Consider the following 27,605-nt stretch of genomic DNA (forward strand, 5'->3'; position numbering starts at 1 on the left):
GAAGAGTGTGGATTAATAGAGAAAATTCACTAAAGTTTATTCAGTATTCGAGGTGTTGGATACCTTGTTGGCCCAGTTGGATTAAGCAAAATAACTATGGAGGCACCGTTTGGCTGGTATAGAAGAAATTACATACTGAATAGGTTTTGGTGATTTATCTTACAGAAGGCTTAAAACAGGTGATTGTATAACTTGTAAAACATCTAGTCTGTATCATGAGTGTAAGAAAGATTTGAAAAAATGTGATTTCAATTTTTATATGGTTGTAGGGGAGTAAAAGGGTATTTAAACCCTGCTTGTGCCAACTTAAAGTTGTCTTTTCCTCTTTTTTCTCCTCCTTGTTTGAAATTGATGAATGGAATTAAGTGGAAGTAAAAGTTAGAGAATATGAGCTGAGGCTGTACTTCAGTGGATGCTTCTTCAGATAAGGGTTTACGAAATTTTCCTGACTAGAAACAAGAAGGGGACTCCTTGTCAGACCTGGGGATATAGTCCTTGACTTGCCCCTAACATGCTCCCCCAACCCCCTTGTCCCCCACTATTCCTGTGTGTTCCAGTGCACTTTACATGTTTTTTTGCTATTGCATTTATTCTGTCTTATAATTATGTGGTTCTTTTTGTCCCTCTTCATTGTAAGTTCCTTGAAGAGGATTTTTATATTCATGGTACTAGCAAAATACTAGCATTTTTATATTCATGGTACTAGCAAAATACTTGGCAAATAGTGGGTGGCCTGTGTAAGTGTTTGACTTTGACTGCGTTGCTCTTTTATAGAATCTGTTCACTAACAACCCCATTTTTGGAATACCTGTAGTGTTCTAGAAGCTCTACTGGATATTGTAGGGTGTAGTGTAGTATTTGGTGGATACTAAATGTTAATAACATAATTTAATTAAGCAAGCAAAAACTCACATCCTGACTCCAGGAATAGGTGTAGAATTTGGTTTTCTTTCGTTCTTTCTTAAATTTTAATTTAATTTTTATTTTGTAGAGATGTGGTCTTGCTATGTGGACCAGGCAGGTTTTGAACTCACCTGGCCAGAATTTATTTCTTATTCTAACACAGAGCTCGGAAGTGGCTACAAGTGACAGGATTGTCTAAATTCTAAGCCCTTTGGAGGATACCATGTTTACTTGACTTTATGATTAAATTCTGAATTACTGAAAGGGCCATCAGTCTGTTTTTAAGTCTCTTTGACCAAAGAACTTGTAAATATTTTCAAGTAACAAGCATATGCATCTCTATTGGTTTAATTTATTTTTACCCCATTTAGTGCTTGCTTTGTTTTGATTCTTTTTTTTTGTTTTTGTTTTTTGAGATGGAGTCTCACTCTTGCCCAGGCTGGAGTGCAGTGGCATGATCTCCACTCACTGCAGCTTCCGCCTCCCGGGTTCAAGCAATTCTCTAGCCTCAGCCTCCCGAGTAGCTGAGACTACAGGCGGGTGCCACCACGCCCAGCTAATTTTTTGTATTTTTAGAGATGGGGTTTCAACATGTTAGCCAGGATGGTCTTGATCTCCTGACCTCGTGATGCGCCCATCTCAGCCTCCCAAAGTGCTGGGATTATAGGCGTGAGTCACCGCGCCCAGCCCTGCTTTGTTTTGATTCTTATCAGTGCTTCAAATACCAATCACTGGGTAGTGTATGATACTCTTGAAGTATTAGTGTGGGCTGCCATAACAAAATACCATAGACCGGGTGGCTTAAACAACAGAAAATTATTTTTTATTTTTATTTATTAATTTTTTTGAGACAGTCTCACTGTGTTGCCCAGGCTGGAGTGCAGTGGCTCGATCTCGGGTTACTGCAAGCTCTGCCTCCCTTGTTCACACCATTCTCCTGCCTCAGCCTCCTGAGCAGGTGGGACCACAGGCGCCTGCCACCACGCCTGGCTAATTTTTTTGTATTTTTTAGTAGAGATGGGGTTTCACTGTGTTAGCCAGGATGGTCTCGATCTCCTGACCTCGTGGGATTACAGGTGGGAGCCACAGCACCCGGCCTAGACATTTATTTTAAGGTTCTGGAGGCTGGAAGTCAGAGATCAGGTTGCCAGTATGGATGGGTTTTGGTGAGGGTTCTCTTCCTGGCTTGCAGAAGATATCCTTCTCTCTGTGTCCTCACATGGTAGGGTGGGTATGGGAATCCTGGGGTCGGGGAGATGAGGGGGGATTTCTCTCTCCTCCTCATTTCATAAGGCCATTAATCCTATTGAATTAGGGCCCTGTGCTTATAACTTAATTTAACATGAGTTACCTCCTAAAAGCCCTTTTTCCAAATAGAGTCACATTGAGGGTTAGGGTATTAACATATAAATTTTAGGGGAACACAGTTCAGTCTATAGCAGAAGATAACTACATTTTTTTTTTTTTTTTTGTCAGTGCATACAACTTTGGAAGAAAATAATTTGTTTAATGTTTAGGTGAACTTTAGATAAGTTTTGTTTTAAGTAACCAGAAATTGTTTACTAAAGAAGATACATTAGGGGGGTTGATTGATTTATACAAGATATCCGTTAAATTTTCTAGAAATATCTTTACACTGGGAACCTTCTATTTTACAATGATTAAAGTAAGTTTTATTAACAGGCAACTTTTCCAAAGACTACTTTGGTATGAGGCAATGTATGTATATCTAAGTGTAGAGATTGAATGGTGTAGGGTAAAGAGGACAGGCTTTGAAGTTAACTCTGGGTTTGACTCTAGTTTGACATTTACTAAATAATTTATTTTTGAGTGGGTTATAAACATTTTTTGGGATCGAATATACTTTGTGAATTATAGAGTTGTTGAGAAAATTAAATAAAATTCTGGCATAACACTTGGCACACAAAATGAGCTTGATAAGAGTAAATCCCCCACTTTTATGAAAGTCTGACATCTCTTAAGTTTATGTTAAGAATGTGAAAAACCATGTAAAATGGTGCAGCTGCTTTAGAAAACAGTTTGGCAGTTCCTCAAAAGTTAAACATAGAGTTACCGTATGACCCAGCAATTCCTTTCCTAGAAATGAAAACATTTGTCCACAGAAAAACTTGTACACAAATGTCTATAGTATCGTTATTCATAACAGCTAAAAAGCAGAAATAACCCAGGTGTGTCTGATTTCATGAATAGATCATCAAAATGTGGTATGTCCATACAACAGAATAATATTTGGCCATCAAAAGGAATGGAATTCTGATATATGCCACAGCGTAGATGGAAGCATTATGCTAAGTGAAATAAGCCAGACACAAAAGGCGATATATGCCATGATTCCATTTATATGAAATGCCCAGAATAGACAGATCTATATAATAACACCAGAAGATCTCATTTGCTTTTTACGTGAGTTGTTTCTGACATTTTTATTACTTTGGATTAATATTTTAAATTGACATCTTCATGCTATTTAAAGAAGAGAGATTGAAGATAGAACTACTGGACATTTCTCTGTAGGGAAACAAGCACGTGGGAATGCTGAGGTGGAAACCTTGGTAGTGGTGGCTTTGAAAGGCCTGAACAAATTTTGGAGCTGTATCTTCGTGCTAAGGAGACAGCCAGCCATCTCTTTGGTAGGCCTGTTGTAAGTAAGGATGACTAAAGTCACCAGTAAAATGTGATGAAGCAAATCCATCAGAATCTTCAGAAAACTTAAATCTGGGTGGTGATTTTCTGGGGTTTGTTTACAGTAGTCTCAAATACCAAAAGTTTTGTCTTTGGGGAATGAGGTAATCATGATATTTTTAAATAAACTGAGCCCTTTTCCAGTGGTAAAGGCCTTATAGAACATCTGGTCTTGGTAAGAATACATCTGATGATGTGAAATCAAAATGACTACCTTTAATTGTGCCTTAGAGGTCCTCAGTCTTCTGTCCTTTTTGGTATCTGTTACATTTGCAACTTGGCAGGGGGGAACTTTATAAAGAACCAAGAACTTAAGTAAAATAAAATGAATAGCTCTTGAGGTCAAATCTCAAGGGAGTCCAAATTGCTCCTTTTACAGTTCAGTGAAGGGATCTTTTTATGCAGTCTTAATAATTATTAAATACTGGTTATTTGAATATCTGCTTTGTTCTGCAGCCTTTCTCCTCCTCCCCCGAATTCTCATGTTAGACTGATATTGCAAGCAAAATTGTGACCTTTCAGTTTTTAACAATTTAAGATTTATGTATCTTAAGTTTTCACTTAAAACTTTTACCTACAGTCTACTTAATTGTGGTCTTTGCAGTATTTTTAGAAAAATAAATCAATTACTGTTGTCCATATGTCTGGTCAGTATTTTTTTAAATTACTTTTTTCCTTCCATTGTAAAGTAGTACAGATTTTGAACAGATTTTAGAAGGTATGGAAAGTATAAAACATTTATTTATGAAATGTTAAATCCAAGCCATCTAGTATTTTAATATTTTAATGTGTAGATTTCTAAACTTTTTGTAGTGCATTTGCAGCCATCATTGTGCGTGTGCATATGATTATATATAAAAGTAAGATTATACTATTTAAAAATGGAATTATACTATATTTGTATTGTGTATTTTGTAGCTTGTCCCTTTCCATATATATAATATCTATACTTTTTACATTTTATTATTTTTATTTTTTAAATAGGATCTTAAACTGTCACCCAGGCTGGAGTGCAGTGGTGCAATCATAGCTTACTGCAGCCTCGAACTCCTGGGCTCAAGCGATCCTCCCATCTCAGCCTCCTGAGTAGCTGAGACTACAGATGTGCGCCACCACACCCTCTAATTGTTAAGATTTTTGTGTAGAGACAAGGTCTCGCTATGTTGCCCAGGCTGGTCTTGAACTCCTGGCCTCAAGTCATCCTCCCACTTCAGCCTCCCAAAGCACTCGGATTACAGGCATGAGCTGCTGTGTCCAGCCAGTAATTCTTGTTCCTAACTATATAGCTACATAACTTTAAGTGACTGCATAATATTCCATTGCTTTGGATGGATGACTTTGTCTACTTAAATCTTAAAGATGGACTTTTAGATTTGTTCCATTATTTTTGTTATTATAAAAAACACTGCTGTGAACATCTTTGGTTATATGTCTTTGTGTACATATCTGATATTTTAGGATACATTCCTAGAAGTAAAATCAAGAAGTAGTGCTGTGTTTTTTTTTTTTTTTTTTTAATTTTTTGTTTCTTTACCTTTCTGTATCCAGTCTATCATTGTCCTACCAGGTCACCTTCACTTGCTTCTGTCCATCTCACTGCCTCAAGTCCAGGCCACTGTTATCTCTTACCTGAACTATTACTGTTTCCTCATTTCCATTCGTGTCCCCTGTTCTTCATGCATCACTCAGAATACTCTTAAAGTGGAAATCAGATATTGTTATTTCCCATGTAAAGCCTTCAGCAGCATCTTAGACTAAAACCCAAATTTGTCATAAAACCAAAATTATTAAGGTCTTGCGTGACCTGGCTCTGCATTCCAAGTTCCCAGCACAGGCCTCTGTGAGTATGCATAAGTATTTGAGTGAATAATAAACAAAATGACTAAAAGGAGTTGTATCAGTTTTTGATACACGTTACCAGATAAGCAAGAATAGATGAGATTTCTAGTTACCCCACATTCTGGCCAGCTCAGGCCATTATCGGTCTTTTAATCTTTGCCAATGTGATAGGTAAAAGGTGTTACCTCATTGGTTTAATTTGTATTTCTTTGATTACCTGTAGGGTCTCTTTATTTGTTTATTGGACAGCTTTATTTTTGTGTGGATGTCTGTTCATGTGCTTTTTCTGTTTTCCCAATGAGATGTGTAGTTTTTCTTCTAATGATTTATAATAATGAGGATATTAACTCTTCATAGTGCATATACATATATCGTATCCGATATCTACTGCTGTTTAACAAAGCATCTCAAAGCCTAGTAAAGCTGTTACCCGGGCTGGAGTGCAGTGGTACAATCATAGCTTACTGCAACCTCGAACTCCTGGGCTCAAGTGATCCTCCTACCTCAGCTTCCTGAGTAGCTGAGACTGCAGATGTGCTACGGATTGGCTGGGCAGCTCTTCTTACCTGGACTCATTCGTGTGTTTTCCTTCACTTAGGTTCATCTGGTGTGTCTATCCCATCCCTCTGCCTCATCACTCACTTAACAATAGCAGCCTCCTCGTGACAACATGCCCTAGTATGAAAGCTCTTAACCAGACCTCAGCTTGCATCCTGTTTGCTTATGTTTCTTTGGCCAAAACAAGTCATATGGTCAAGCCCAAAGTCAGTGGGGGAGGTGATTACACAAGGACAGATCAAGAGGTGCGATTCATTGGTGGTCATAATGTAAACTTTACTATATGTGTCTTCTTCTTTTTTTTTTTTTTTTCTGAGATGGAGTCTCACTCTTTCTCACCCAGGCTGGAGTGTGTGCAGTCATGCGATCTCGGCTCACTGCAACCTCTGCCTCCTGGGTTCAAACAGTCCTCCCATTTCAATCTCCTGAGTAGCTAGGATTACAGGTGTGCGTCACCATGCCTGGCTAATTTTTTTGTATTTGTTCTTATTTTTATTTTTGAGATGGAGTCTTGCTGTGTCCCCCAGGCCGGAGTGCAGTGGTGCAGTCTTGGCTCACTGCAACCTCTGCTTCCCGGGTTCAAGTGATTCTCCTGCCTCAGCCTCCCAAGTAGCTGGAATTACAGATGCACGAGACCACGCCCAGGTAATTTTTGTATTTTTAGTAGAGACAGGGTTTCACCATGTTGGCCGTGCTGGTCTCGAACTCCTGACCTCAGGTGATCTGCCTGCCTCGGCCTCCCAAAGTGCTGGGATTACAGGTGTGAGCCACGGCATCCAGCTTTTTTTGTGTTTTTAGTAGAGATGGGGTTTCATCATGTTGGCCAGGCTGGTCTCGAACTCCGGACCTCACGTGATCTGCCCGCCTCAGCCTCCTAAAGTGCTAGGATTACAAACATGAGCCACCGTGTTCAGCCTTGTATCTTCGGTAATACTGAGTTTTCCATTCTTTTTTTCATCTGTATATTAAGATTTAAAATTTTATCTTTAGTGAAGTGTGTGGCAACTCATTGGTTTTTTTAATTAAAAACTTTTTTTTTTTTTTTTTTTTTTTTTTTAGAGATGGAGTCTTGCTGTGTTGCTCAAGTTAGTCTTCAACTCTTGGCCTTGAGTGATCTGTTTGCCTTGACCTCCCAAAGTGCTGGGATTACTGAACCACAGTGCTTGGCTTAGTTTCTAGTTTAATGGGTTCGACATGGTACCTTTAAAAAAATTCTTACATGTTTAGAAGGAAAATGCATAATTTTTTACTATATAGACATCATATAAAAGCATATATAATATACTTTTAGCTTTCTTTTTTATCGTTAAGTACATTTGTTCTCATTTTTCTTTGTCTTAATTTTATTTAAAATGTGTGTACTTGTATTTGGCCGGGCGCGGTGGCTCATGCCTGTAATCCCAGCACTTTGGGAGGCTGAGGCGGGTGGATCACGAGGTCAGGATATTGAGACCATCCTGGCTAACACGGTGAAACCCTGTGTCTCTACTAAAAATACAAAAAATTAGTCAGGTGTGGTGGCGGGCGCCTGTAGTCCCAGCTACTCGGGAGGCGGAGCTTGCAGTGAGCCGAGATCGCGCCATTGCACTCCAGCCTGGGCAACAGAACGAGACTCTGTCTCAAAAAAAAAAAAAAAAAAAAGTATGTACTTGTATTTAAACCATAAAGCTTGTGTTTTTAAAAATGTTTTTCCTTTGCTAATTAACTTAATTTCAGTGTTGGCATTTATATTCTTCAGTTTTCTTAGAGTTTAAAAAAAATGTAATCGCTGTTATTGAGTACTTACTGTATGAAACCTTTATTAACTCATTTAACACTGATAGAACTGTTATCTCCATTTTATAGATGAGGAAATTAAGCCACAGAGAGTTAAGTGACTTGCCCAGGGTCACCCAGTTAGTAGAGAGTGGAACTGGGATTCCATCTCAGGCAGTCAGGTTCCAGAGCCCATGGTTTTTAACCAGTAAGCTCTCATACATAACTGTTTGTAATGGTTAACTTTTGAACTGAAGCTTATATTTGAATTTTCCAAATGTTAATGTGTGAGTGAGTAATTTATTTTTCCTTGTGATTTCATTGTTTAGGGGGTCTTTACTTTCTGAAAATAATTGGCATAAGAACAAGATCTTGTAGGATGAATTGACCTAGAACATTTCAGAGATAATAGTACATAGTTGGAGTGGGGAGAAAAGGCTGTATTTGGGTTTAATCTTGAAAAATGAAACAAAACTATGAAAACATTCGTGTTATGGTTGCAACTATGTGTTAAATTATTAGAATGAAAGAAGAATGAATCAAGTGTTGGTTGCTTAAAAAATTTTACATAATTTTTCTGAGAAAATTGTAAGATCACATGAAACTATCCATGTTATGATGGACTTTTGCAGTATGATCATAAAGACAGTCCTTTTTGCCAAAATATTCAAGGGCTTCATTAGTTTTCCTAACTTTACTTTGATTTTCAGATTTTCTTTTGACCTCCTGGTAATCTCATCTTTGTTAGTTCTCCAGTTATTAATTTACAATCTGTTAAAATGCTTTCAGCTCCAAGTAACTGTTTAAGACTTAAAGTGCTTAAATATTGAGAAAATTTATCCCATATAATTAGAGGTCCAGAGGTAGGGTAGGCTCCACACATACTACAGTCAGTGGGTCACTGATGTCTTTGAGGACATGGGTACATTTTGCCATCTTTGATGTTCACTCATCTTTATATTGGTAACAAGTGGACCATAGGGCTTCCAGGATTCACATTGAGACCCAGTAATTCTTGGAGGAAGTAGGACCATCCTTCGTGTGTGTGTGTGTGTGTGTGTGTGTGTGTGTGTGTGTGTGTGTGTGTGTGTTTAATCCCGCCATAGTCCATTTTGTGCTGCTATAACAGATACTACAGACTGGGTAATTTATAAAGGAAAGAGATTTATGTGGTTCACAGTTCTGGAGGCTGAGAAGTCCAAGATCAAGGGGTTGCATCTGGTGAGGGCCTTCTTGCTGTCTCATAACATGGTGGAAGACATCTTAGAGCAAGATGGTGTATGCTCAAAACAGAAAAAAGGGGTTGAATTCCTGTGGTAACTAACCCACTCCCATCATAATGTTATTAATCGATTGATGGGGGTGGAATGCCCATGGCCGAATCACTTCTTAGTACTGTTACAGTTAAATTTCAACATGAGTTTCAAGATTCAAACCATAGCAGCTCTCTTAAGGTATCATTTACATACAGCTAAATGCATAAATCATGTATACATATAGCTTGGTACATTTTTACTGTGTATACATACCTGTGTAGCCACCAACCAGGTCTGGATATAGAACACACTTAGGCCATTAAGTTCCCTCATGCCCCTTCCCAGTCAGTATCTTTCCAAATACTCATTTTTTTCAGTTGCTTTGTAAAGAGTTTTCATCATTTTCAGTGACTTCATAAAGGCCTACATCTTTTGGAATGTTTGCACTTTCACTTTGTAGATAATATGCATTGTGTTGCTTTGTAATTGAAATAACCTGTCAATCATTGAGAGACTGACAGGGCAAAGGTGAAATGGCCTGACATAGAGGCTAATGCTGCTTTGGGAGGGATGTTTAATGGGGACTGATATTATAAATGTTTAGTTCATTAGCGGATATTTTTGTGTTAAGAATACTTTTGCTTCCCTGGCAACTTCTGTGTCTGATAATGAACTTTGATTTTAAGACCCTTGTACCTATTTTGTTCTGTATTACATTTTTACATATATGTCGTTACAGATTCTCTAATTTATTGCATTGGTCTATTACTCCTATGCAATCTGTTAGCTGTGAGCCGTTAGATCTTTATGAAATTTAGATTTGATCAGCTCAGCCTTGAGTCTGAACTACTTCAGTGCCTTCCCATTGCTCTTGGAATTAAGACCAAGCTCCACTAAGCTCCTCCTCATTATGGCCTAAGTCCTGCATGATTTTACTTTCTCAGTGATTCCAAAGTAAGTAAAATGACCCAATAAGAAAAATCCTCAACAATAACTTACAAAAAAGTAAAAATGTGCATAGGTATGACCCCTTGCCTTAGACTTACAGTTTAGTGGGGGAGGAGACATTAATTTTCAAGAGCTGGCAGAGCATAGTGGCTCATGCCCATAATCCCAGCAGTTTGGGAGGCCGAGGTGGGTGAATCAGTTGAGCCCAAGAGTTCAAGACCAGCTTAGGCAACATGGTCTATCTCTACAAAAAATACAAAAAATAATATTAGCTGGGTGTGGTGGTGCACACCTGTAGTCCTAGCTATACTCAGGAGATTGAGGTAGGAGGATCACTTGAGCCTGGAATGTTGAGGCTGCTTTTTTTTCAAGGTGTTTGCATTTTGGGGTTAGTCAAGTTTAATAGAATCAGCATTGACTTCAGAGCCATTCTGCTATTTACTGGCTGTGAGACCTTGACTTTCCCAAACCTTAATTTCTTTTTTTGCAAAATGGGATTAATAATTCATTGCCTTGTTTTGAAATTTGCTATAATGTAGTTAGAGTTTTTATGGATTGGGCATATTCTGTTTATTGTTTTCTTTGTATTGTACCATGAGATTAAAGCAAAAAATAAAGTTCAAGCTTCTGAATGTTGTTTTGCCTTTTTTGCTTGCTTGCTTTTTCTTGTTTTGAGACAAGGCCTGACTGTTACACAGGCTGAAATGCAGTGGCACGATCATAGCTCACTGCAACCTGGAACTCCTGGGCTCAAGCCATCCTTGCACCTCGGCTTCCTAAGTAGCTGGGACTATAGGCACCTGCCATCACACCCACTGTTGCCTTTTTTAACTTTTAATATGAAAGTTTCTGTTTTTTAGGCACTCTGAAAGCGAATAGCCAGTTAAATTCTTAGAGTACCTGTATTTTAAAATGATGTTTATAATTTAAGATGAATATTTAAATTAAAAACCAGCACCCAGACATAGAATGGTTATTTGCATTACTTAGAACTAAGTTCTCCCCCTAGATCTGTCACCCTACCTTCCCTTCATAATGTGTGGTTCCCGTGTGGTCAGCCATCCTATCTAAACTTTCTCCTGAAAAAAAGGCCATGCACGGTGGCTCACGCCTGTAATCCCAGCACTTTGGGAGGCTGAGGCGGGTGGATCATTTGAGGCCAGGAGTTCTAGACCAGCCTGGCTAACTGGTGAAACCCCGTCTCTACTAAAAATACAAAAATCAGCTGGGTGTGATGGCGCATGCCTATAATCCCAGCTACTCGGGAGGCTGAGGCATGAGAATAGTTAGAACCCGGGAGACAGAGGTTGCAGTGAGCAGAGATTGCACCACTTCACTCCAGCCTGGGCAACAGAGTGAGACCCTGTCTCACAACCAAGCAACAACAACAGAAAACAAAAAAAATCTACTGAGAAAAGCTTCCCCTGCACCCTGGGGCACACAGAAGAGATGTCTTAACTTGGCATTCAGGGCCCTCGAGAAACAGTTCAGCAGTGCCTTTCAATACTCCCCATGTGAATTCACTTCAGAATGGTCGTTTATTGTTTTCCAAAGGTACCAGTGAAGTTGCGGTTTCATTACTTTTATTCTGCCTGTCTTCTGGAAAGCTGCCTTCTCTGTGCTCACCTCAATCCCATTCTTGCTTTAGTTTCCTCTTCTGGTTTGTCTTTAGTGATTGTTCCAGGCTGAGTCTCTCTCTTTTCATAGTTTTTGTCGACTAGCTCTTTTGGTGTGTCATACATACATTTTTCCCTTAAAAAAATGGAGTATAAACTCATGACACATTTCTCTGAAAACTTTATATCATGCTGGGTTCAATGAGACACTGTTAATAACTTTTTTGAATAAATTAAAAAACTAAACTCATGACTATTGATTGTTTTTGGCCTCTCATTTTATTCTTTATTTGTTATAGAGATGAGTGTCTTGCTGTGTTGCCCAGGTTGGTCTCAAATTCCTGGCTTCTAACGATCCTCCCACCTCAGTCTTCCAAAGTGCTGGAATTACGGCTGTGAGCCACTGCACCCTCATTTTATTCTTTAGCTAAATCATCTGATTTTTAATAAAGGTATTGGGATAGTACTTTAAACAATTTTATATTGTACATAGGATGTTTTGGTAAGTGACAAAGTGAAGATGTCATGGTATAACATTTTAACCAAAATTTTCAATATGCACTTGAAAATGTAAAGACAAGACATCAAATATATTTGGTTTTATTTTTCCTGCCTGGAAATGTTATACAAAATAAGAATCTTGTCACCCAATCAGCAGTTCTGTTTCCCTGTAACATATTGACTGTTAGTTTTTTCTGAGTCTGTAAAAAGTTACTAAAATTAGAAACTAATACAGTAAGGGCTTTACAAAAACTTTACATAAATTTATGCAGATCTTGGGTCCACTTCTGAGGTAGGCAGTTAATTTTTTGTGACCTCCACATCTACTCTTCCCCTGTTTTCATAAATGCTCCCATCATTATTAGCCAGGGTTCTCTAGAGAAACAGAACCAGTATTTGTTTATTTAAAGGAATTGGCTTACATGATTATGGGAGCTGGTAAGTCTGAAAATTGTAAGGCCAACAGGCAGGCTGGAAACTCAGGCAAGAATTGATGTTGCATCTTGAGTCTGAAATTTGCAGAGCAAGTCAGTAAGCTGGAAACTCAAAACAGGAGGATTTCTGTGTTACAGTTTTGAGGCAGAATTGCTTTCTCTGGCTTGGGTTTGCTGGCAGTCTTTGGCATTCCTGGGCTTCTGGGTCCATCACTTCAGTCTCATGCTTCTGCAGTCACATGGCTGTCTTTTCCTGTCTGTCTTCAGTTGATGTTTTCTTCCTCTTATAAAGACACCAGCCATATTGGATTAAGGGGTCCACTCTACTCCGGTGTGACCTCATCTTAACTAATTACATCTGCAAAGACCCTGCTTGTAAAAGAGGTCACATTGTGATATACTGAGGGTTAGGACTTCAACATCAACTTCTTGCCTGAGTTTCCTCTTTGAGTATGGACCACAGTGGTCTCATTCATCTCTCTCATTAGTCAGTTGAACTAATTGTCTCAGGTGACAGATACAGAGGGAGACATGCATGTACACATTAAAAATAAATATATGCAAAGATTCCACAGTAAAGCAGCTAGAGCTAATGAACGACTTCAGCAAAGTTGCAGGGTACAAGATCGTCACACAAAAATCAGTTATTTCTATACACCTACGATAAACAACTGAAAAAAATTAAACCAGTTTCAGGCTAGGTATGGTGGCTCGTGCCTGTATTTCCCAGCACTTTGGGAGGCTATGATGGGAGGATCACTTGAGGCCAGGAATTTGAGACCAGCCTGGGCAACATAGACTGTCTCTTTAAAAATAAATTTTATATAAAAACAATTTCATTTACAGTAGCATCTAAAGAAATAGACACCTAGGAATAAATTTAACCAAGGAAGTAAAAGACTTGTACACTGAAACTATAAAATATTGTTGAAAGAAAAGACTTCAATAAATAAAAAGACTTTGTCTTCATGAATTTGATATTGACTTGATAATTGTTAAGATGTGATAGTTGATAAGACTTGTTAAGGTGACAGTACTACTTAAATTGATATGCAGACACAATGTAATCCTTATCAAAATCCCAATGGCGTTTTTTGCAAAAATAATTCATATGGAATTTCAAGGGACCCCAAATAGCCAAAATAATCTTGAGAAAGAACAGAGTTGGAGGAGACACTTCCCGATTTCAAAACTTAACTTTGCAGTTACAGTAATCAAAACAGGTAAAGGCATAGTAAGGCATAGTAAGGACATACCTATAGACCAGACCTACAGACCAGTGAATAGAATAGAGAGCCCAGTAAACCCTCACATTCAGTAGATTTTTGATGACGGTGACAAGAACTTTCTCCTGAGAGAAGGGATAATCTTTTCAAATGACACTAGGGAAATGATATTCCCAGATCTTTTCAAAGAGAGTTTAGTGTTTTTTTCTTAAAACATCAGTGCCTACTTTCAGAGTTTCTCAACCTCAACATTATTGATGTTTGGGGCCAGATAATTCCCTGTTACAGGGTTGTACTGTGAATTGTGGGATGTTCAGCAGTATCCCTAGTTTGTACCCACCAAATACCAGTAGTACACACCTTAACCTTTCTCTCCCAGAAGAGACAACCAGAATGTCTCTACATACTGCCAGATGTTTATGAGGGCTAAAATCACTCTTGGAGAACCTCTTTAAATTCTGTAAAATGTCAGCAACTACTATATAAATTACACATTTTAAAAAATATGTTCAACATATTTTAAACTCTTAAATGCTTTAAGTGAGATGAGGTGGCATTCATGCCGTTTCCTACTTTTATTACAAAATGCACATATCTGTTTGGTTGCTTAGACTTTAATAGACTAGCCTAGTACCCCAACCACAATTCATAAGCAGTTTCAAGAAAGAAAATCAGTTTGTATCCTAAAAATCATAAGCTCATTTATAAATTGGAACTGACTGAAGAAAAAAAATCAGCTTTTGAATTTTAACGTAAGTGAAATGGAAAAAATAAAACACTTTTAAAGAAGTTGAGGTACTTCATTGTTAATTTATTGCAAATACTTAAAATAAACTTATTTTTAAAAATTAGCTTTTGAGTTCCAAAGACCTGATATTAAATGTCCCTACTGATCCAGAGGCCTGATAGCTGAATATCCAAAACATGCATGCCACAGGGTATAAGTCCTTCGCCACAGACCAGAGCATCTCTGAGGCTAACCTTTGGGTAATGTTTGTTCACACCTGGTGCAAATTAAGTGGTCTAACCAATTACATATGATAACTTTGATAAGTAATATTAATAGATATTATTTGTTGAATATTTAAAGATAGGCCAGGCAACTTCACATGGATCATTTCATTTAATGGATTCAAATAAGCCATGAGATTCATGTCGTCATTGCTATTTTACAGTGTAGGAAACCAAGGCTTAGGATACTTAAGTGACTTGGCTGGAGTCATACAGTAGATAAATGACAGCTGAAATTCAGATCTAAGTCCTGCGTAACTCCAAAGTCCTTGCTCTTAATACTTTCTATAGCCTCTTATCATTTTACCTTTCAATGCTGTTTCTCAAATTTCATTTTTCATCCTTAAGATCACATCCAATGCTGTCTCAAGTCTCATGTTGGAGTTTGTGTTGGAAGCAGTAGGAAATATGGCAGTTGGGCTGGGGTGTTAAAGACTTTGAGTGACAGTTGGCTGGGTGCGGTGGCTCACGCCTGTAATCCCAGCACTTCGGGAGGCAGAGGCAGGCGGATCACGAGGTCAGGAGATCAAGACCATCCTGGGTAACATGGTGAAACCCCGTCTCTAATAAAAATACAAAAAAAAAAAAAAAAAATTAGCCAGGTGTGGTGGCAGGTGCCTGTAGTTCCAGCTATTCAGGAGGCTGAGGCAGGAGAATGGCGTGAACCTGGGAGGTGGAGCTTACAGTGAGCCGAGATTGCGCCACTGCACTTCAGCCTGGGCACTGGGCGACAGAGCAAGACTCCATCTCAAAAAAAAAAAAGACTTTGAGTGACAGTTTAGGAACAGAACTAACATGCCACATACTTCCTGTACATTATGTCTTCCAGTCTGTAAGCCACCATACAAGGAACATGTCTTCATTAATGTCAAGCCTGCATGGTTAGTAAGTAGTGGCACCTAGACCTGAACCCAGCTTTGTCTCATTTCCAAGCCTATATGCACCTTACCCTAAGTGTTTTATTCAAAATAATTTGAACTTTTCCACTGGATTAATGACTTCCAGTTTGTGAGCCCTGGGGGGCGTCTGCGCCATTCCTTTAAAGAATAGTTGAACCCCTAGGTATAGCAAGATTTGTCTGTAATCCAAAGATGCCAGCCTTTACATGCATTATATTTCAACTATATGTAGATGCTTTTCTGATAATGTATAGATTCATTTAAAAGCTTGCAAATATAATGTGCTTTTAAATCACATTTTTTCAGTCAACATATACAGTATTAAAAGTAGAGCAATTATTCATGAAGTTAAAAGGTCTTTTCATCTTTGGAAATGTTGAGAACCACATTTTTTTTTTTTTTTTGAGACGGAGTCTCGCTGTGTCACCCAGGTTGGAGTGCCATGGCGCGATCTTGGCTCTCTGCAGCCTCCGCCTCCTAGGTTCAAGAGATTCTCCTGCCTCAGTCTCCTGAGTAGCTGAGATTACAGGCGCCTGCCACTATGCCCAACTAATTTTTGTATTTTCAGTAGAGATGGGATTTCTCCACTTGGCCAGGCTGGTCTTGAATTCCTGACCTCAGGTGATCTGCCCGCTTTGGCCTCCCAAAGTGCTGGGATTACAGGTGTGAGCCCCTGCACCGAGCTGAGAACCACTGTTCTACATAGATGTTTTCTCTGTTTAATCTGTTTCTTAGGTGGAGATTGGCAGCCATTTAACATTCTCAAAATAAAGGAGGAAACCTCTAAACAATGAAAGTATTTAAAGCTACCGCAAGAATAACTGCAATCTTGTTTTTTGTTCTCTAGGTGAAGTAGAATTTTGTGAAAAAACCAAAATGTTTTGTGAATTGTTACTAGTTACCTACAAAGGCAATCCATAAAAATAGTACAAACAAATTGTGAGTAGGAGAAAAACTTAAACTGTTAAGACATTATAGTCTTTTCTTATAAATTATAATTTTTAGAAAATAAACTGAAAGGATCAAATGATGTCTTTAAAATTAGGAAACAAAATCTGTGGGTATGCTATTACCTAGGATTAAAAAAACAAAACAAAACAACTAACTCTTGCTAGATGATGCTAGATGATGCTTTCAAAAGAAATGTAGTCCAAAAATGAGCACTGGCACTTTTTGCTGGTACATGGAGAAACTTTGAGAGTGAAGGCATATTAATACTTTCAAGTTGTAAATAGGCTGGAATTTGGGCTTGTGATTTTATAGTTTTAGAATTTATATCATTAGACTTTTAATATTGGATATTAGTTTATGCCATTTTTTTTTTTTTTTTTGAGAGATGGTGTCTTGCTCTGTCACTCAGGCTGGAGTGTAGTGGTGCGATCTCAGCTCACCGCAACCTCCGTCTTCCAAGTTCAAGTGATTCTCTTGCCTCAGCTTCCCAAGTAGCTGGGACTACAGGCGTGTGCCACCACGCCCAGCCAATTTTTTTTTTTTTTTTTTTTTTATAGTAGAGACAGTTTCACTATATGTTGGTCAGGCTGGTCTCAAACTCCTGACCTCAGGTGATCCATGCGCCTCCCAAAGTGCTGGGATTACAGGCATGAGCCAAAGTCCCTGGCCTTTGTACAGATTTGTTTTGCATACTTCTCAGCCTTAGTGGGGTTAATTGTGGCTTGGCAAATCAAGAAAAGGAGTTCTGTGCTGTTTTCAGACTGCAGAATCTTGTTGCTATGCAACAAAAATTGTCAGTCAGTATAGGGTATAGTAAATTGGTATTCTCTGTCCCTTTTCACCACATGCTCATTTTGTAATCTGAGAGAAGTGGTTTGGGGCTAGTTTGCAAGGTTTTATTTTAAAACAAGCATTTAAAAAATTTTGTTGCTATTTGTAATTGGTTATATTTAAGGTCGGTGAAGTCTTTCTGTACTTATTAGAAGATACAATAAAATGCTAGTGTTCAAAGGGTTTATAGATCTGTTTCCAAGTTGTTTCAGGTTAGAGCAGTGTATTTTTGTTTTGATGCTGTAACAGGGGTAATATTGCCAACTTCCAAAGAGTAAATTTTAGCTTGAGAATTCAAGTTGTATAATTTGAACATCAGAAGTTTATTGTAAGCACATCATATTATTTTTAAATTTATTTATGAAAAACATGAACCCAAAAAACCCTTTTATTAATAAAGTTTTTTAAATAGGAACCCTAAACTTGTATGAAGTCTCATGTATGATAATTTATTTTCTGCCAGGAGAAATTAAAATGCCTTTATAGCAAATGGGTGATGGCTAATAGCCTTCTAAAAATTGTGATAAAATATATATAACACAAAATTTACCATTTTAACCATTTCGAGTGTTTCACATAGTTGTGCAAATATCACCTGTTCATCTCCTGGATAACAACCTTTTGCATCCCATTTAGTAACTTAGTCCAGACTGTCTTCTAAATCCTTTAATTCGTTTAATCTTCGTAAGAGCCCTATATGTACGAGAAGTACTTTTGTTCCAAATGAGAAGAGTGAGGCACAAAAAGGAACACAAAAGTAGTAATTAGTGGAGCCGGAATTCAAACACCAACAGTCCAACTCTTCTGTGCTCTCAACTATTATGCTATGTTACCCTCTTTTGGAATTACTTTCTTTTTGTTTAGTGGTTAAGAGCATTGATTTAAAAAAAAAATTACTTTCTGTAGCTTTTCCAAGTAAAGTTAATACAGTTTAACAGCATTTTGGACTGTTAACAAATTTAGTTTGGCTATAAATCCCTGCAATCTTCTAGACATTTTTTTTCTAAATATTTCAAAAGGATGCAGTTTATGTTATTTTATATTGTGTTATTTGTATATGAAATTATACATATTATGGTTAATTATATAGAAAGGACTTACTTTCCTTTTTCAGTTTGTTTCTGGACCATTTTTCATGCCATTCCTTCCAATAGAGAATGCAAATCATTTTCTGGTCATTTAATGTAAATAGGAAGGTACACTTGCTGTTAGAGAATTTTAATATGATGCCATCCAAAGACTAAAGCCAGTTGGCATTGGATCATCTACTTAGTATTCTCTAAATTTATGATCTTCTTTTTCACAAATAATCTGGAGTTAATTGTAGTATTGGCAGTTTAGAATAAAGAGCAATAGGGAGGAGTAAAAAGGGAGAAAAACATTGCAAGGAGACATTAACTTCCAATTGATGAATAGGGATGAGTTTTTGCAGACTCTGCTTTTTTTCTGCCATTCTTAAGCATCCTTAAGGAGCTTACTTTCCTTTGATTTTTTTTCCCCACCTTCTACTTTTTTTTTTTTTTTTTCTGGGACAGTGTCTCACTCTGTTGCCCAGGCTGGAGTGCAGTGGCATGATCTCGGCTCACTGCAACCTCCGCTTCCCAGATTCAAGCAATTCTCCTACCTCAGCCTCCCGAGTAGCTGGGATTACAGGTGCACTCCACTACCACCTGGCTGATTTTTGCATTTTTAGTAGAGGTGGGGTTTCACCATGTTGGCCAGGCTGGTCACGAATTCCTGACCTCAAATGATCCACCTGCCTTGGCCTCCCAAAGTGCTGGGATTATAGGCGTGAGCCACAGCGCCCAGCCTTTCCCTGCCTTCTTTTTTTTCTTCCGAGATGGAGTCTTGCTCTGTCACCCAGGCTGAAGTGCAGTGGCGTGATCTCGGCTCACTGCAACCTCTGCCTCCCAGATTCAAGCGATTCTCCTGACTCAGCTTCCCAAGTAGCTGGTGTTACAGGCACTGTCCACCACGCCCATCTAATTTTTGTATTCTTAGTAGAGATGGGGTTTCACCATGTTGGCCAGGCTGGTCCCGAACTCTTGACCTCGTTATCTGCCCGCCTCGGCCTCCCGAAGTCCTGGGATTACAGTTGTAAGCCACTGCGCTTGGCCCATATTTCTGTCTTGCTCAACCAGACTTACTCTCTAGTCAGTTTGCTTTTCATATCTGTTCACAGTTGCACCATCTTTTTTTTTTTTTTTTTTGAGACGGAGTTTCGCTCTTGTTGCCCAGGTTGGAGTGCAATGACGCGATCTCCACTCACCACAACCTCCGCCTCCCAGGTTCAAGCAGTTCTCTGCTTCAGCCTCCCGAGTAGCTGGGATTACAGGCATGCACCACCATGCCCGGCTAATTTTGTATTTTTAGTAGAGATGGGGTTTTTCCATGTTGAGGCTGGTCTCGAACTCCTGACCTCAGGTGATTTGCCCACCTTGGCCTCCCAAAGTGCTGGGATTCCAGGCGTGAGCCACTGTGCCCGGCCTAGTTGCACCATCTTTTAAAAAAATGTTCTTCTTTTATTTTTGTGCATTTATATATGTGTGATTATACTTGATACATTTTTTGCCTTGTTCATTTGATATGTTTTGCATTTTCTGTTTTTTAAAAACTTAGAATTTTATTAGTTGCATATTTCACTGTAATTTACTTACTTCCTTTAAAATGGCTATTTATGTGGTTTACAGGGATTTTGTGTAATGAATAATGCTTTCATGAACCCAAAGGTTTTTTTCCCCTCCTAATTGCAGACTAATTCCTTAAGATGGATTTCCAGAAATAGTATTAGATCCCTGAAGGAATAGAAACGGTTTTAAAAGCTCTTGAATCTTATTGCCAAAATGCTTTCCAAAAGTGTTGTACCAGTTTTCATGCCAGCCAGCAAATATATGGAGTGTCCATTTCACCTCAGCCAGCAATAGGAGGGAATGTTTTGATGCTGACCTTTAAATCTAAGAAGAATTGATTTACAGCTCTGCTGGGCTTCTATCCTGAATTACACCCAGAATTATAACTGTGGTTGAGATTGGATTAGAAAGAAGGAAAGCCTGGTTTACCAGTTTCTGCCCCTTCAGCTGCTTATATTCTGTTTTGCCCAGTTAAGGTGAATTCTTTTGGAAACATGAAGTAACTGCCTTTTTCTGCTTTTCAGCCCCCTTAATTATTTTGATAAGTTGGTAGGGGACAAAACAGTGTATGTTTATAAGTTGGTAGGGGACGAAACAGTATATATTTCACATGACATTTCCCTTGAGAGCTGGGGTAGGTTTGGCTCTCTTCTCCACTCCACCACTGGGCTTGGTGTGTTTGGAGGCGTCTGAAAGTTACATTCAGTAGCCACCTTGTCCAGGGGTGCTAATTAGATGTAGCCTGAGTCACTGCTACTTCTTTAGCTAGGAAATCATTAACAACTCTGGAGGTAAAGTAGCTTTTCCCTAAGAACTTGTTAGATAATTTAGTATTAAGTATGGAAAATTTTCTCCCTGAATAGAAGGAGGGTCAGGGGACACCATTCCTACTGAAAGTTGATAACAGGGAGGTCTTATCTGGTCTCCTCTGGCCTCATAACAGCATTCAGCACAGTTGACCATTCTGGCCTCGAGCCACTTTGCAGTGATTTTAAGCTCCCTTGGTTCTCTCCTTATCTCATTGGCTGTATCTTGTTCCTTTCCTCCCTTTTCATTTTCTTCTCCCCATCAGTCTTCCCCTCCTCCACAATGTTACTCCCTGGGCTTTACAACCTGTGTGCTGCTTATTCCTAGATTTATTTTTTACCTAGCTCTTGCTCCTGAGCCCTAGATAAATAAGCTGGCATCTTAATTCTCTTTGTATAATTAATAGGCACTTTAAATACCATGTGTCCAAATCAGGGTGTTGTGATATTTTCATACAAGTTTATACTTAGGTGTTTCAGTAACATTTTTCCCAAAGTTTCAGACATAAAAATAACGTAGGGGGCTAAATTATAAATAATATCAATTTAAGACACATTGTATTAAAACTATCTTTCTCATTTTGTAAACTGTAGAGCCCATAATTTTTCTTTTGATAGGCCAGAAGAAAGTTTACCTATTTCCTTCCCAATGACTGAGAACAAAAATTCTCACTAGAGGATTTTATTTATGTGTTTTTCTCATATGATATGTACTTGTGTCATGAAATACCATTCCTCTTTCTCAGTTTAGTGTCTCATATGTCAGCTGACAATGATTTGAACTGTATTGCATGGTGATACAACTTGTCCACTCAGCTCATTTTCACTAGTATCAGTGCCTTTGTAGTGTATTTATTTGAACGCTATTGTGGTTTTGCCTTTATAAAAATAACTAGAGAATAGAAGAAAGGAAATGTTAATGCTAACACAGTTGAGATAAAGATGGAAGTCACTTGGTTTTCCAAAAGTGGTAATTCTTTGGTGTTGTAGTCTGTTCTTGCTGCTATAACACAACATCTTAGACTAGGTAATTTATAAACACAAATTTATTTCTCACAGTTTTGGAGCCTGGGAAGCCCAATATTAAGTTGCCAGAGATTCAATGTTTGGTTGAATGCTGCTCTCTGCTTCATAGATGGCGCCTTGTTGCTGCATTCTCACATGGTAGAAGGCACAAAGGCAGGAGGGCCTAGCTCTTTTTTAAGGGCATAAATGCCATTCACGAGGTTGGAGGCCTTGTGACCTATTCACCTCCCAAAGGCCCCACCTTGCAATATCATCACCTTGGTGATTAGTTTCAACATAGGGATTTTGGAGAGACACATACATTCAAACTGTAGCATTTAACCTCAGTAGAACGATACCCAGTTTGTACTTAAGCTGACTGTTTATCAGACAAGATTTTTTTGTTGGCACTGATAGAAACTCAAGTTAGTTCTCCTGGTAGAGGCAAAGTGAGAGTTGCTGGAGCTAGGGCAGCTTGAGGACCTCAAAGATGAGAACAGAGCTGACCATTTTGGTTAAATAGGACTCTCTCATATTTGCTTAGCTTTATTTTTTTTCCCTGCAGTCTTTCTTCATGGTTTTTCTAGATTCCCATTATTCCAGCTTTCATAAATGGAGAGTCAAAGGATGTTTCCTGTAATCTTCAGGGAGGAAAATCCTGAAAAAGACTGGTAAAGTCCGACTTGCATCTTTGTCCCTTCTTCTTTAATGGGGGATGAGGTACTGTGGTGGGCACCAATGGGTAGAAGGAACAGAGTTCTAAAATGGAAGAAGGAATGCTGGCAATGGATATCTACTATGATAATTCAACTAAAGAGGACAATAGCAAAATTAAGTTATATTTAAAAAATACAGGAGGCCAGGTGTGGTGGCTCATGCCTGTAATCCCAGCACTTTGGGAGGCCGAGGTGGGTGGATCACTTGGGGTCAGGAGTTTGAGACCAGTCTGACCAACATGGTGAAACCCTGTCTCTCTAAAAATACAAACAATTAGCCGGGCACATTGGCACATGCCTGTAATCCTAGCTAGTTGGGAGGCCGAGAATCGCTTGAACCCAGGAGGTGGAGGTTGGGGTGAGCTGAGATCATGTCATTACACTACAGCCTGGGCAACAAGAGCGAAATTCCATCTCAAAAAATAAACAAAAATACAGGAAACGTGTTGACTGTTTTAGTAATCTGTTATATTGACAGGACCATAGAGTTTGTGGAGGAATGTAGCTTGCACGACTTCTTTTTTTAAAAAGAAGAAAAGGCAGGAGTTCAACTATGTCTTAAGATATTTCTTAAAGAAAACTGGTAAGACAACATCTCATTTCTTGCAAAGTCTCTGAGCAGTTTTTTAAAAATTATTTTTGTCTGCTAAATATTGCTTTAGGTGTGCCAAGAAGACTAGAATTTGAGCTAAGAATTTAAGAAAATTAACTTTATCTGCATTTCATATTTACTTTATCTTGTTTTAAGTGATTGCTTATACCCTAGCTTTTAAAACTAAACATTCATAGCCTAAGGATTTTTCATATCTTTTGACTCTTGGAATGAAAACCCATTTTGAAATTAAGTCTATCGCTCAGCTCTTCTGCTTTCACATGCTTTTCAGGAACAGGTTATGTGTGAGAATAGGGACACTGGAATTCCGAACATCTGACATCCCCATTGTTGACCACAGTTCTCCACCATGAGCTCTATCTGTCACATTAAGGGGTCAGCTGTTTCACATCCCACCAGGTTAGGTGAGCACATAGTCCTTAGCTTTCCCACTTATTTGGTGATGCAGTGATGTAGAAACCATGTAAGATTGTGACCTGGGAAGAATCAACCCTGTGACAGATAACAAAAGCAGAATCCTGGGGCATTTTCCTTTTAGGGGACCTTAATCTGGGCTTCTTCATCCCCGGTGGATAGAGTCCAGTGTTGAGATCACAGCATCCTTTCATTGTCTAGGACAGGTTGTAGCTAAGATTACAGACCTGCACCACCACACCTGGGGAATTTTTATTTATTTTTAAAATATTTATTTATTTATTTGTTTGTTGATTGATTTAGTGGCAGGGTCTTACTCTGTCGCCCAGGTTGGAATGCAGTGGTGCAATCTCAGCTCACTGCAACTTCTGCCTCCCAGGTTCAAGCGATTCTCCTTCCTCAGCCTCCCAAGTAGCTGGTATTACAGGCACCTACCACCCCGCCCAGCTAATTTTTATAGTTTTAGTATAGACGCGGTTTCACCATGTTGGCCAGGCTGGTCTCAAACTTCTGACCTCAAGTGATCTGTCTGCCTCAGCCTCCCAAAATGCTGGGATTACAGGTGTGAGGCACCATGCCTGGCCATATTTATTTTTAAAATATTTCTTTGTCCTTTTCTTCCTCTACCAGCTAATCTTAAATTTTTTTTTTCTAAAGACAGGGTCTTGCTGTGTTGCCCAGGCTGGTCTTGAACTCCTGGCCTTAAGCAATTCTCCTGCCTTGGCCTCCCAAAGTGCTGGAATTACAGGCATCAGCCACTGTACCCAACCTATGAAGCTTTTAGTATTTAAAGTTTTTATGTTTTTCAAGAGATTTGTTGCAGCCATAAAAAAGAACAAAATCATGTTCTTTGCAGCTGGAGGCCATTAGCCTAAGCAAATTAATATAGAAACAAAAAACCAAATAACCGCATGTTCTCACTTATAAGTAGGAGCTAAACATTGGTTACACACAGACACAAAGATGGGAACAATAAACACTGGGGATTCCAAAAGCAGGGGAGGAAGTCAAGAGTGAAAAACTACTTATCGGGTACTGACTGGGCCCGGTGGCTCACGCCTGTAATCCCAGCACTTTGGGAGGCCGATGTAGGTGGATCATAAGGTCAGGAGAGCGAGACCATCCTGGCTAACACAGTGAAACCACATCTCTACTAAAAATACAAGAAAAAAATTAGCCGGGCGTGGTGGCAGGCGCCTGTAATCCCAGCTACTCAGGAGGCTGAGGCAGGAGAATGGTGTGAACCCAGGAGGCGGAGCTTGCAGTGAGCTGAGATTGCACCACTGCACTCCAGCCTGGGTGACAGAGCAAGACTCCGTCTCAAAAAAAAGAAAAAAAAAAACAAACCCAACAAAAAAACACTACTTGTCAGGTACTATGTTCACAACTTGGGGGGCGGGAAGCCCAAACCTCAGCATCATGCAGTGTACCTGTGTAACAAACCTGCATACCCCTGAATCTAAAAAAAAGAAAAATTTGTTAATGGAAGTATTATCATATTTTTGAATATACAAGTGAAATTATGAGTCTTTGCTGATAAAGACTTAATTTCTTTTTTTCTTTTCTCAGTCACCAGGTTAGTACTGGTGAGCTCAACAACATAAATGAGATAGCCTGTAATCTAACAGCCTTAGGGGAAGCATTTTTACCAATATTAAGCCAAACAGAAAAATTGGGAAATATAATTTAGAAAAACAAGGGAATGAATTTACTTTGCTAATTATAGACAAAATTAAAACCACCGTTGTTTTATTTTTCTCTAAGCCTGTTTTTTCAGAGAGCTCTTAAATCCGTAGTAAGAACTCTAGTGTCTTGAAAAATTCTATCTGCCTTTCTTTTGCATTTTAGCATAATCCAGAACCTTTTCTGTAATAAAAAGTTCCCCTACTTTTAAAGCCTTAACTTGCAAGTTTTTCTGTTTCAAGTTGAGAAGGTTCTGTAAACTGGGCCATGGTGGGGGTGCTGGAGTGGAGGATTTCTCTTTATGTCTTATCCCTGTGCCCCTCACTGCTTCTAGTTTTTTCCTTTTGAAATCCATCCTTCGAGTTACTTCCTGGTGCAAATTACTCTCTGTGAACCCCTATCCCCTAGCTCTTATAAGCTGCCCTTACATGCTTAAGGCTTGTGGTTATGTCATTCTGCCATAGTGCTATGGTCTGAATATGTGTATGCTCCCAAGATTCTTAGGTTGAAACCTAACCCCTAAGGTGATGGTATTAAGAGGGTAGGGGCTTTGGGAGGTGGTTAGGTCGGGGGAGCTTGCTCCTTTTGCCCTTCTGCCATATGAGGACAAATAGAAGGTGCCATCCATGAACAGCATGCCCTCACCAAACACCATATCTGTTGGCAATTTGATCTTGGACTTCCCCAGCCTCCAGAGCTGTGAGCAGTACTCACATGTTTATAAATTACTCAGTCTAAGGTATTTTGTTGTAGCAGCAGGAACAACTAAGACACATAGCTTATCAAATATTTAATACAATTTATAACATTTTAACAGCTTAAAAAAAAATAGAGATGGGGTCTTGCCATATTGCCCAGTCTGGTCTCGAACTTCTGCGCTCAAAGGATCCTCCTGCCTCAGCCTCCCAAACTGCTGGATTATAAGCTTGAGTCACAGTGCCTGGCCAACACCTTTATTGAGGACATACAATAAATGTCACATATTTAAGGTGTACAATCAAGATAGCAAACATATCCATCACTCCTAATATATAAACATATGAACACAAATTTGAAGGGACATCACCCCATAAGCCTAACACTCAATATGTATAATAACCTTCAGTGTTCTTTTTCAATGAACATAACCATGGACACTTTTCCATGTTGTTACATGGTCTTAATAATAGTATGACTTTTTAAAGAGTTGAGCAATGGCATGTTAAAAACATGTTCTTTACACATCTAAGATGATAGTACACAGATTGTTTCATGTTAGAAGTAGAAACATTTTCAGCTTCTTTTGAAGTGAGAGATACGAAGAGGGAGGCTATGAGAGAATCAAAGAGAGCACAGGGAGTTCTCAGTGGTCTCCCCTCTTCCAAGGCAAATACTCCTGTCTCCAAGGACTGAGTAGAGCTTTGAGAAGGAGGATAGGTATGTCACAGAGAGTAACTAATTTCTGATTAGGTGAAACTGAAGCTGTGTGCTGAGGTAAATGGTAAATTTAGGAGTGACTGCTTGGGATTTATTCAGTTAGAGGTCCATGTAGCAGGTGGGAAATGTTTGTATTTGATGTATGCAGTTAACAAAAGCCAATGAAGAATTTGGGAGATTGAGTAACTGGGCCATTATGGTGTATATGTAAAATAATCTTAGTGGTTGATTAAGAGATAGATTTAAAGAAGTAATTCCCATGGCCATACCGAGTCAGAAGGGTGATAAGTATAATGAGAATGGTTGGTGTGAAAGGTCACACCAAGGTTCTGGAATTTGGTAATAGGATGAGAGCATTGTCACTCTTAAAAAGATGATTAGGCAAGTGGACATGGGTGAAGATTTTCCCAAGGAGATTTGTTTTAATTCGGGACACATTTTATCAAATGATAGTATATCACCATAAGGAAGGAGGCTTTCAAAGACTACAAAGGACTATCTCCACACTTTTTTTTCTTTTTTTTTGACGGAGTCTAGCTCTGTTACCCAGGCTGGAGTGCAGTGGTGAGATGGCGGCTGACTGCAGTCTCTGCCTCCCAGGTTCAAACGATTCTCTTGCCTCAGCCTCCTGAGTAGCTGGGAATACAGGCACCTGCCACCATGCCCAGCTAATTTTTGTATTTTTAGTAGAGACGGGGTTTCGCCATGTTGGCTAGGCTGGTCTTGAACTCCTGACCTTGGGTGATCCGCCCACCTTGGCCTCCCAAAGTGCTGGGATTACAGGTGTGAGCCACTGCACCCGGCCCTATCTCCACATTTAAGGAGCTTATGATCTGATTGAAGTGAACATACCTTCAGAAAATAAGATAGATCTGATAGAAAGTAGCAGGC

General features: G+C 39.0%; 1 protein-coding gene across 13 annotated transcripts in view; it reads left to right on the forward strand.

The window, feature by feature from the left end:
- Window positions 1–27,605, forward strand: part of ENAH (ENAH actin regulator) — a 160,089-nt gene that overhangs the window by 4,832 nt on the left and 127,652 nt on the right. The window contains exons 1-2 of one of the 13 annotated variants that reach the window (XM_063597138.1): window positions 6,095–6,248; window positions 7,063–7,088. The exons of the other annotated variants lie outside the window; for them this stretch is intronic. Of the exons in view, the coding sequence (XP_063453208.1) occupies window positions 6,126–6,248; window positions 7,063–7,088 (149 nt within the window). The 5' untranslated portion in view covers window positions 6,095–6,125. Of the gene's footprint in view, window positions 1–6,094; window positions 6,249–7,062; window positions 7,089–27,605 lie in introns of those variants that run through there. 13 annotated transcript variants of the gene reach the window in all.

This window comes from Pan paniscus, chromosome 1, assembly GCF_029289425.2.
Source record: "Pan paniscus chromosome 1, NHGRI_mPanPan1-v2.0_pri, whole genome shotgun sequence".
Lineage (NCBI taxonomy): Eukaryota > Metazoa > Chordata > Mammalia > Primates > Hominidae > Pan > Pan paniscus.